General features: G+C 38.7%; 1 protein-coding gene across 2 annotated transcripts in view; it reads left to right on the forward strand.

Moving 5' to 3' along the window:
- LOC131136692 (neuron navigator 1-like) overlaps window positions 1-11,243 on the forward strand; it is a 72,112-nt gene extending 60,869 nt beyond the window's left edge. For both annotated transcript variants that reach the window (XM_058083845.1, XM_058083846.1), the window contains 15 exons: window positions 328-436; window positions 506-627; window positions 700-869; window positions 945-1,107; window positions 1,195-1,387; window positions 2,391-2,479; window positions 2,557-2,655; window positions 2,737-2,908; window positions 4,622-4,887; window positions 4,964-5,115; window positions 7,559-7,630; window positions 7,712-7,917; window positions 7,990-8,108; window positions 8,173-8,361; window positions 8,459-11,243. In XM_058083845.1, the coding sequence (XP_057939828.1) occupies window positions 328-436; window positions 506-627; window positions 700-869; window positions 945-1,107; window positions 1,195-1,387; window positions 2,391-2,479; window positions 2,557-2,655; window positions 2,737-2,908; window positions 4,622-4,887; window positions 4,964-5,115; window positions 7,559-7,630; window positions 7,712-7,917; window positions 7,990-8,108; window positions 8,173-8,361; window positions 8,459-8,545 (2,208 nt within the window). In that variant the 3' untranslated portion in view covers window positions 8,546-11,243. The remainder of the gene's footprint in view (window positions 1-327; window positions 437-505; window positions 628-699; window positions 870-944; window positions 1,108-1,194; window positions 1,388-2,390; window positions 2,480-2,556; window positions 2,656-2,736; window positions 2,909-4,621; window positions 4,888-4,963; window positions 5,116-7,558; window positions 7,631-7,711; window positions 7,918-7,989; window positions 8,109-8,172; window positions 8,362-8,458) is intronic.
- The last annotated feature ends 151 nt before the right edge of the window (window positions 11,244-11,394 follow it).

Consider the following 11,394-nt stretch of genomic DNA (forward strand, 5'->3'; position numbering starts at 1 on the left):
ACTGGGAACTGATTATTTGATGCACTCAATTGTAATCTGATCCATACAAAAAAAAATACAAACAATTATAATTAAAAAAATTAAATTATATTAGGAAAGCAGGAAGTGAACAAATGTAACAGTTAGTGATTGTAAAAGTACCAGATGGAGGGGTAGGATTTAATAAGCTTTGCTTCTTCCTACTCCTTTTGGACATGTGGAACTGGGAACTGATTATGGGATGCACTCAATTGGAATCTGATGCATGTTCAAACTAAATAAAACCATTACCATTACCATTATAATTCATTCAAATCCATTTTAAGTTCTTCTTATTCTTCCGTGTAGGACACTGAGCTGATGGAGCTGCGGGACACCATTGAATCCCTAAAGGCCCGGAACGAAGAAGCCCAGGCCGTCATACACGGAGCCTTAAACAACCAAGATAACATGAAAGGTTTTGAGAATTGAAATTCTGTCCCTTTTTTGCATTTTCTTGACTGTGCGTGTTGTTGTTGTTGCTCAGACGTTCGCATTCAACGTCAGAACTCGTGTGAAAGCATCTCCAGCCTCAACAGTCTGACCAGTATGTCCAGTGTGGGCAGCTTGAAGGAGCAGGATGCTAAGAAAAAGAAGAAAAAGAACTGGGTAAGAAGGAATGGAGCTGATGAGATACACAGCTTTAATTGTTACTAAGATTACCTCTTTGTGTCTTTTTAGCTGAGAAGTTCCTTCAACAAGGCCTTCAGCATCAGGAAAGGCCCCAAAACCTACTCGGATATTGAGGAAATTGCTACTCCGGACTCTTCCGCTCCAAACTCACCAAAGATGCTTCATCAGGAAGTGGATCTTTGCGAGAACCTGCCCTCAGCTCTCAATACCTCCATTAAGTAAGAGTCTTATTCTAATCAATAGTCGGAATTCCAAATTAATTTTGGATCCTCATGGTTCTGCGTTCCTTCCAGGATCATGGAGACAGCAGAAGAGGGAAACGGCGACGAAAGAGCGGTATCAGACCTGCGCTCAGAGCTCTGGGAGAAGGAGCGAGAGCTTACAGACATCCGCCTGGAGGCTTTAAACTCCGCTCATCAGCTGGAGCAGCTCAGGGACGCCATGAACAACATGGAGGTCCGTTGCTCCTCAAAATAACCTTTTTTTTTAAAAAAAAAAATAACATTTCTTTCCATCCATCATCAAATCTGGTGTGTATTCCAGTCAACGGTGGAGAGCCTGAAAGCGGAGAATGATCATCTAAAAGTCGGAGGTCAGCTCCATTTCACAGGCTCCGGCCCCTCCTCTTCGACCTCACAGCCATCGGGATTGGCCACCATCCTGGGACCTTCTCTGAGACAGCCCATGTCCCTCACCAAGTCCTTCAGCCTCAGTCTGAATGATTGTAAAGGATCAGGTAGGTGACAAACTAAAGGAGCTTCAAGTCAATCTTCTAGCGTTGCAAAGACGGATGCATCCCATAATCAGTTCCCAGTTCCACATGTCCAAAAGGAGTAGGAAGAAGCAAAGCTTATTAAGTCCTACCCCTCCATCTGGTACTTTTACAATCAGTAACTGTTACATTTGTTCACTTCCTTCTTTCCTAATATAATTTAAGTTTTCTTTTAAAATTTTATTTATTTTTATTATTTATTTTATTTTTTTTATTTTTTATTTATTTTATTTTATTATTTATTATTTTTATTTATTTATTTTATTTTATTTATTTATTATTATTTTTAAATTTTGGTATAGATTAAATTACAATTGAGTGCATCCCATAATCAGTTCCCAGTTCCACATGTCCAAAAGGAGTAGGAAGAAGCAAAGCTTATTAAATCCTACCCCTCCATCTGGTACTTTTACAATCAGTAACTGTTACATTTGTTCACTTCCTGCTTTCCTAATATATTTTTTAATTGAATTAAATGAATTTTTATTTTATTTTATTTTTTTAGTGAAAATTTTTAAAAAAAAAGCTAATCTTCTCGGAATTTATTTATTTAGAATTTAGAATTATCTAGAATTTATCTAGAATTAATTTTACAAGCCATAAATTAATTCATAAATTTATCCAGAAAGAAAAAAAAGGAATCTAATCTAATCTTCCGAAAATTACAACTTTATTTTGTTTTGTTTGTTTCTCATAATATAGATTTATTTTATTTTATTTTTAAATGTAAAAATGTAAAAAAAAATACATTTTAAAATTTTATTTTTTTTATTTTGAATTTTATTTATTTTTTGTGTTAAGTGTTAATATAGTGATATATATATGGTTAATATTGGCGATTGATTGATCATGTCTAACTCATCAACCTGGATTTTTATTCTATTTACTAATTCCTCAAATGATTTTTCATAAGATTTTGGTCAGATTTAATACAAAACTTGACTTCACAGTATTTCTTCTCTTTTAGATGTTTCTCCAGGCAACATGTTAAGTGTATCTTCTCAGCTGGAGGAGGTGTGTGCACAAGTGCTGGTGTCCATCACAGATCCAGCGGAGGTAAACAACACACCTGTAGACCTGGTACAGTTTCCTGGTACATCAGCTAAGAAGTTGCACCCTCTGTGTCTCTTCAGCAGATGAAAGCCCAGCAGGACCACTACCTGGGCTCGGTTCTGGTTAGTGAGCGAATGGAGTGGGCTTATCTGGACTCCATTATCGCCAAGACATTCAGAGTATGTAGACGCAGGTTCCTGTGACCTCCAGCGTCCATGGCTTCTCCATTATGCTGATTTTCGGGATCTTTGTTGCACCAGGAGTACCTGACTCAAGTGGACCCGACAGCCAGCTTGGGTCTGTCCTGCGAGTCGCTACACATGTATCAGCTGACGCAGGGCGTGCAGAGGGTGATTGGAGGGGACAAACCTCAGATGTCGCCTTATCAGTGTCTCAGCGGAAGTGCGACCCGCATCTTTGTCACCTTGAAAGGTTAGCGGGTCAAATACTCCATCGTTACTTCCACCATGGGGGGTATTGTCTTAAATGATGACCAAATTCAAGACCGAGGAGCTGTCGATGTTGAGGGTGAAAATGTTGATTATTTTGTTCCAATTAGAAAAAAAATCAATTTTTTTTTCATATTTTTTTTAATTTTTTTTTTTTTTCATATTTTTTTTTAAATTTTCATAAATTCCGTTGACTTTGAGAAACTTTGTCGTGAACCAGGATTTGGTGGCGTCTGGTTTAGTGGAGATGTACAATTGGGTGTCATCAACACAGCACTGGAAGTGGACACTAAACCTGCAAATTTATGATGCCCCAGGATTGAACCCTGAGGCACACCTGTAGTGTACAGTGGAGAAGTCGGACTTGAAAGACAAAAAAAAATCTGCTATATTCTCATTCAAACAGGATCCTGAACTGTATTTTATACAAATTACACTTTATTTAAACATATTTATGGTATTATAAATGTTTTTATTTATTATGGTATTATATTTCTGTATCTTTTATACAGTGGTGAGCTATGATAGCATTTTAATTCTTAAAGGTTTTTATAGATTCTGATGTAATTGGTGTTACAAGGTGCTTACATTTACACTTAAAATTTGCATTATTGACAGAATATTATTAACTTGACTCCAATGTTGTCACATCAATATTCATACATTAAGGGAAATTATGCTAAGTGTAGAATTTAGGGGTTTTATTTGGATAATGCTTTACAGATTTTATTTTTCTTGTTTTTATTATAAAAGCAATACAGTAAAGTCTCGTTATATCGATATTGTCGGGAGTCGGAAAAAATATCGATATAACCGGACTGTCGATATATCCGATCCTGCGCCGAACTGCATTAAAAGTGGGCAATAATGCACTCGACATTGTTCTATAGTATAGTATTATTATAGTTTTTATACATTTATTTATTATAGTATTATCTATAGTATTGTTCTATAGTATAGAACAATGTCGAGCAGCTTAAATCAATATTTGCTTAAGGATTTCAATACCAAAAAAGAACACGGCGAACGGCTGCTTCCAGTCCGATTCCCGCACTTTCTGGTTCACAGGTCATGCTCAACCCGCGCCACATAGCTGGCCAAACACATGCCTGCAACAGAAGAACCAACTGCGTTCGTGGTTTCTCTCGTGTGTATAGAATAAAAATATATCTGAATACAACACAATTAAATACATGTATTTGTACGCTTGTGTCTTCGTTGGAATAGGTGTGTATGCTATGTCAGTTGGTTCTTTTGTTGCAGGCATGTGTTTGGCCAGCTATGTGGGGCTTGTTGAGCATGACCTGTGAACCAGGAAGTGCGGGAATCGGTGTGTGTGTGCTGCGCTCTGGTGGTGGAAGTGTGAAAAATAAAGTTGACTGGAAGCAGCCGTTCGCCGTGTTCTTTTTTGTTTGGTATCGAAATCCTTAAGCAAAGATTGATTTAAGCTGCTTTTGTATCGATATAAGCGGACCAAATTGGCTGGCGTGTGATGAAAAGGGCATCGTAGTAACCGGATTATCATAATAACCGGGTATCGTACTAACGGAACTAATTATATCATAAAAGACTAGAAATTTGCCGGGAAATGAAAATAGTATCGTAATAAGCAGTAATTCGTTATAACCGATATCGATATAACGAGACTTTACTGTATGTTTTAAGTGCTTTTCCCTCCACTTCCCTCTCTCATCAGGTCTCAGAGAACAAAGTGTGGACTCCCTGGTGTTCGAGACCCTTATTCCCAAGCCCATGATGCTGCACTATATAAGTCTGCTACTAAAACACAGGCGTCTGATTCTCTCTGGTCCCAGCGGGACCGGGAAGACTTATTTGGCTCAGCGCTTGGCCCGCTACCTCCTGCAGCGCAGCCGCAACGATTCTCCGGAAGTGGATCATGAGCCCGAACTTATCGGTCGCGATGCCGCTGTCAACTTTAATATGCATCGTCAGTCTCAGAAGGTAGCATGTAAATATTTAAAAGTGCATCAACTGTTATAAATATTAAATTTTTGTTGGTAATTATCTGTTCCCGTAGGAGCTGCAGTCCTATCTTTCCAATGTAGCCAATCAGATTGACAGACAAAGCGGAGGTGAGCTGCCGCTGGTGGTCATCATCGACGATATCGGTGACGCAGGCGCCATCACCGATCTCATCAACGGAGCGCTCACCTGCAAGTACCACAAATGGTGAGTCTCGATCTCGATCTCGATCGTTGTTACAGTTTTTCCCGATTGTTTCAACACATTTTCCGAAAGGATGCCTCATATTCTCAGAACTCAAATCCAAAAAATTCACTCAAACATATTTCTGAAAACACCTCATTTCTCCTGCAAAATGAGAAATTAATTCTTCTCAAAATGGTGTTTTGTCTCCAAATGACGCGCACAAACATTTATATGAACCAGTTGAACACTAATGTGCTCACTGATGTGATTAAATAATATTCATCATGACTCGGGCCTTTTTGTGTTCAGTGTGACATCTCTAGCAAAATATTTTAAAATTGTTTTTTGAGTTTTTTTTTTGTATTTTTTTTGACTCAGAACACAAAATTACAAAGAAATATATATATTTTTTATGAACCAGTTGAACACTAATGTGCTCACTAATGTGATTAAATAATATTCATCATGACTCGGGCCTTTTTGTGTTCAGTGTGACATTTCTAGCAAAATATTTTAGAATTGTTTTTTGGGTTTATTTTGTATTTTTTTGACTCAGAACACAAAATTACACAGAAATATATATATTTTTTTATGAACCAGTTGAACACTAATGTGCTCAGTGTAAAACACTGATTAAATAATATTCATCATGACTCGGGCCTTTTTGTGTTCAGTGTGACATTTCTAGCAAAATATTTTAGAATTGTTTTTTTGTATTTTTTTTTACTCAGAACACAAAATTACAAAGAAATATATATATTTTTTTATGAACCAGTTGAACACTAATGTGCTCACTGATGTGATTAAATAATATTCATCATGACTCGGGCCTTTTTGTGTTCGGTGTGACATTTCTAGCAAAATATTTTAGAATTGTTTTTTGAGTTTTTTTTGTATTTTTTTTTACTCAGAACACAAAATTACAAAGAAATATATATATATTTTTATGAACCAGTTGAACACTAATGTGCTCACTGATGTGATTAAATAATATTCATCATGACTCAGGCCTTTTTGTGTTGTGCACATTTATAGCAAAATATTTTAGAATTGTTTTTTGGGTTTTTTTTGTATTTTTTTTTACTCAGAACACAAAATTACACAGAAATATATATATATTTTTATGAACCAGTTGAACACTAATGTGCTCAGTGTAAAACACTGTGATGAAATAATATTCTTCATGACTCGGGCCTTTTTGTGTTGTGCACATTTATAGCAAAATATTTTAGAATTGTTTTTTGTTTTTTTTTTGTATTTTTTTTTTACTCAGAACACAAAATTACACAGAAATATATATATATTTTTATGAACCAGTTGAACACTAATGCGCTCAGTGTAAAACACTGTGATTAAATAATATTCATCATGACTCGGGCCTTTTTGTGTTCAGTGTGACATTTCTAGCAAAATATTTTAGAATTTTTTTTGGGAGTTTTTTTGTATTTTTTTTTGACTCAGAACACAAAATTACACAGAAATGTATTTTTATTTTTCACAGAAAAACAATATACAAAGTGTTCATCACAGCCAACACAAAGTTCCACATATAGCTCTGCAATACAGAGAGTAAATATTATAATATTATAATATTATAATATAATATATAATATTATAATATATAATAATATTGTAAATACTGTGAAGGGATAAAAAGAAGGAATACATTTATTTATATAATATTATTTATTTATATAATATTATAATATTATATAAATAAATAATATTATAATATAATATATAATATTATAATATATAATAAATATTGTAAATACTGTGAAGGGATAAAAAGAAGGAATACATTTATTTATATAATATTATTTATTTATATAATATTATAATATTATATAAATAAATAATATCATATACATAAATAATATTATAATATAATATATAATATTATAATATATAATAAATATTGTAAATACTGTGAAGGGATAAAAAAAAAGAAATACATTTCTCAAATAAACACTTTACTTTTTTACCGTCCTTCAGAACAGTCCACTGACAATACTGTAATACTGTAATACTGTAATACTGTACTCAGTACTGTGTTGAATTGCAGTACAACAATATCCTAATACTTGTAAGACTAAATTTCTTACTTGTTTTCATTTCGGAAAGTGATGAGTCGGTGTGTATAATATGAATATTAATTTTACTGTATTGATTGGCATTATGTTCTTTGTGAAAACAAGAAGTTTACTTCATGAAAAATTGTGCCAAAACTCAGATAATTGTGTGTAGTGTTTTGAAAAAAAAAGTGTATTGTAGATCTGCAGTGTGAGTGTAAAGCAGGAATTGTGCTTATAGTTTAGCGGACTTGGTTCAAGGAGTTGGTGCATTGGTTCTATGTTGTGGTCATCGGGTCTCAGGCATCACAAATTGTGTGTAAACAATCGAGAAAAAATGTAAGATAGACAACTTGTAAGTTAAAAACAATAAAAATATCTTGCTGTTGTAGTCCTTACATCATCGGAACCACCAACCAACCCGTGAAGATGTCATCCAACCACGGACTGCACCTCAGCTTCAGGTGAGCACCACCAAGTGACGACATCGTGAGAGTGAATTTGCAACACATCTAAAAATAACTTTTTTACTCTGGCATTCCCAGGATGGTGATATTCTCCAATAACGTGGAACCGGCTAACGGTTTCCTTCTGAGGTACCTGCACCGTAAAGTCGTGGAAGCCTACCAGAAGCGGGAGCATGACGCGGAGCAGCATCAAGCTCTCCTCTGCGTCCTGGACTGGGTGCCGCAGCTTTGGTACCACCTCCACACATTCCTGGAGAAACACAGCACTTCCGATTTCCTTATAGGTGAGAAATAGGAAACAATTTGGAGAAACGGGAAAGTTTCGCTGAGCTAACAGGAAGTGTCACTTCCATTAGGTCCTTGCTTCTTCTTGTCGTGTCCTGTGTCAGTGCCAGAGTTCAGGAAGTGGTTCATCGATCTGTGGAACCACTCGATCATACCGTATCTGCAGGAGGGAGCCAAGGACGGAATCAAGGTGATTACTACGGAAACAAGATGATTGGAATAGTTTAGTATTCCGACACGCTTTATTTACTCAGGTGCATGGTCAGAAATCAGCGTGGGAGGATCCGGTGGAGTGGGTGAGAGGGACCCTACCTTGGCCCGGCGCACAGCAGGACCAATCCAAACTCTTCCACCTACCTCCCCCGAGCATAAGTCTACTCAACGAAGAGAAGAATCCCGCCAAAGACGTTCCTCCGCCCAGCACACTGGATTCCGATCCACTGGTGAGTGTCCTTTATCTCAAATGTGAAGTCCACACCATTAAAAAAAAAAAAAAAAAAAAAAAATCACCGTTTCCGTTCATCCTGTCCTTGTTCAAAGATGATCATGCTTCTGAAGCTCCAGGAGTCAGCGAACAGCATCGAGTCGCCGGAGCGAGACGATCCAACTCTGCAAGCAACGCTATGAGAATAAAAAAATATATACTTAAAAATGATCGGATCAGGCGGCACGGTGGTCTAGTGGGTAGCGCGCAGACCTCACGGCTAGGAGACCAGGGTTCAATTCCACCCTCCATGCGTGGGTTTTCTCCGGGTACTCCGGTTTCCTCCCACATTCCAAAAAAAACATGCTAGGTTAATTAGCGACTCCAAATTGTCCATAGGTATGAATGTGAGTGTGAATGGTTGTTTGTCTATATGTGCCCTGTGATTGGCTGGCGACCAGTCCAGGGTGTACCCCGCCTCTCGCCCGCCTCCGAAGACAGCTGGGATAGGCTCCAGCACCCCCGCCACCCTCGTGAGGAAAAGCGGTAGAGAATGAATGAATGAATGATTGGATCAGGGGCGGCACGGTGGTCTAGTGGTTAGCGCGCAGACCTCACAGCTAGGAGACCAGGGTTCAATTCCGCCCTCCATGCGTGGGTTTTCTCCGGGTACTCCGGTTTCCTCCCACATTCCAAAAAAACATGCTAGGTTAATTAGCGACTCCAAATTGTCCATAGGTATGAATGTGAGTGTGAATGGTTGTTTGTCTATATGTGCCCTGTGATTGGCTGGCGACCAGTCCAGGGTGTACGCCGCCTCTCGCCCGAAGACAGCTGGGATAGGCTCCAGCACCCCCCGCGACCCTCGTGAGGAAAAGCGGTAGAGAATGAATGAATGAATGAATGATTGGATCAGGGGCGGCACGGTGGTCTAGTGGTTAGCGCGCAGACCTCACAGCTAGGAGACCAGGGTTCAATTCCGCCCTCCATGCGTGGGTTTTCTCCGGGTACTCCGGTTTCCTCCCACATTCCAAAAAAACATGCTAGGTTAATTAGCGACTCCAAATTGTCCATAGGTATGAATGTGAGTGTGAATGGTTGTTTGTCTATATGTGCCCTGTGATTGGCTGGCCACCAGTCCAGGGTGGACCCCGCCTCTCGCCTGAAAACAGCTGGGATAGACTCCAGCACCCCCCGCGACCCTCGTGAGGAAAAAGCGGTAGAAAATGAATGAATGAATACTTAAAAATGATTGGATCAGGGGCGGCACGGTGGTCTAGTGGTTAGCGCACAGACCAGGGTTCAATTCCACCCTCTGGCATCTCTGTGTGGAGTTTGCATGTTCTCCCCGTGCATGCGTGGGTTTTTTCCGGGTACTCCGGTTTCCTCCCACATTCCAAAAAACATGCTAGGTTAATTAGCGACTCCAAATTGTCCATAGGTATGAATGTGAGTGTGAATGGTTGTTTGTCTATATGTGCCCTGTGATTGGCTGGCGACCAGTCCAGGGTGTACCCCGCCTCTCGCCCGCCTCCGAAGACAGCTGGGATAGGCTCCAGCACCCCTCGTGAGGAAAAAGCGGTAGAAAATGAATGAATGAATGAATCATAGGAAGATGGAACATTTTTATTCTAAACATGATTATTTTCCCGTCCGCAACCACGGGTGCTAACTTCCTTCGTTATTTATAAAGGACAATTACCCAACAGCAGCCAAAATTGCACTTTATTTACTCTTTGGAATAACTGGACTTGGGAATCTTGCAGGGGAATCTTGCGGTTCAATTCAGTTCATTGAGAATTTGGGGGAAACGGGGAACGCCACGGTGTCTCCGATGCTGGATTGCACAACAGATGGATAAGGAAATACTGGATTATTTAACTTGTTAAAAGAGACGCTTCCTGTTGCCGTTTTTGAGGACTTTTTTTTTTTTTTGTGATCGATGAAGATTCGTATTGATTTTGTAGGATTTTTTGTACCGACTCATCCGGATTCCGTACGCCGAACACAAAAACCCGACTAGTGCTTCCGTCGTTGCCGTTGTTTCCGTCTTTTCTTACTCGATTTTCTCTTTATGCCTTCCAACGACTTCATTTCGCTTCCAGATTAGCAACTGGAATCGATCCCTTTTTTTTTTTTTTTTTTTTTTTAGGATGAACTCGCATCTCGACTGTTCTTTGACAAGAAGGAAGAACGTTAAACTTTCAGGTGCTAAATATAAAGTACAATGCCTACATCGATCTGTGCCTGAGCCCCCCCCTCCCCCCCCCCCCCCCACACCCACACCCCCCCCGACTGGCTTGCAGCTACCTGAATTCACCTTTCCCAGTATCACTTCCTTTCACCTGGTGTGATGTCACGGTAACGGGATGAGACAGATTTGAAGCGGGGATTGGACCTTTGGTTGTTTTCAGGTGGAAGGTGTGTGTGTGTGTGTGTGTGTGTGTGTGTGTAAGTGGGCTGCTAAGGTGTGTGTGTGTGGACCTAGTTCACATGATGCTAACATCGCAGATGTTTTGAGATGAAATAATGATGCACATTTGCTTTATTTTTCCCAAAGCTTTTACTTTCATCGGACCTATCTTTTTTTTTTTTTACCAAAATCTTTTTTTTTTCACCTTGTTTTTTTCTTATACAAATATTTGTAAAGATTTGTCTTTTGTACATGACATCACTGTTGTACAGACTGTACATAGCCATCTTGCGTCTGCGACAACAATCACTGAAAAAGGTGGAAATGTAAAGGAAAAATAGGACTTGATTGTTTATGATGAATTTCCTCCAGCAGGAAGAAGGAGAACTTGATTTCTAAGCAGATCAAGTCATGTTTGTATGGCGTAGGTTTAAGCGTATCACATGTCCAACTTGAGCTATGAACACAATAAAGTCATTGCCATTCTTCATCATCTCGTCAGTTACGTCTTGTGTCCACTTGGGGGCGCCAAATAGCTACAATTTAACTTTTAGTAGAGTAACAATTAGTGGAGCTACTATATGCATGTGCAGGGTCTTAGGGGTTATTATAGAGTTATTTGACTGCATGTAAACGTAG

Source organism: Doryrhamphus excisus, chromosome 10 (assembly GCF_030265055.1).
Source record: "Doryrhamphus excisus isolate RoL2022-K1 chromosome 10, RoL_Dexc_1.0, whole genome shotgun sequence".
Classification (NCBI taxonomy): domain Eukaryota; kingdom Metazoa; phylum Chordata; class Actinopteri; order Syngnathiformes; family Syngnathidae; genus Doryrhamphus; species Doryrhamphus excisus.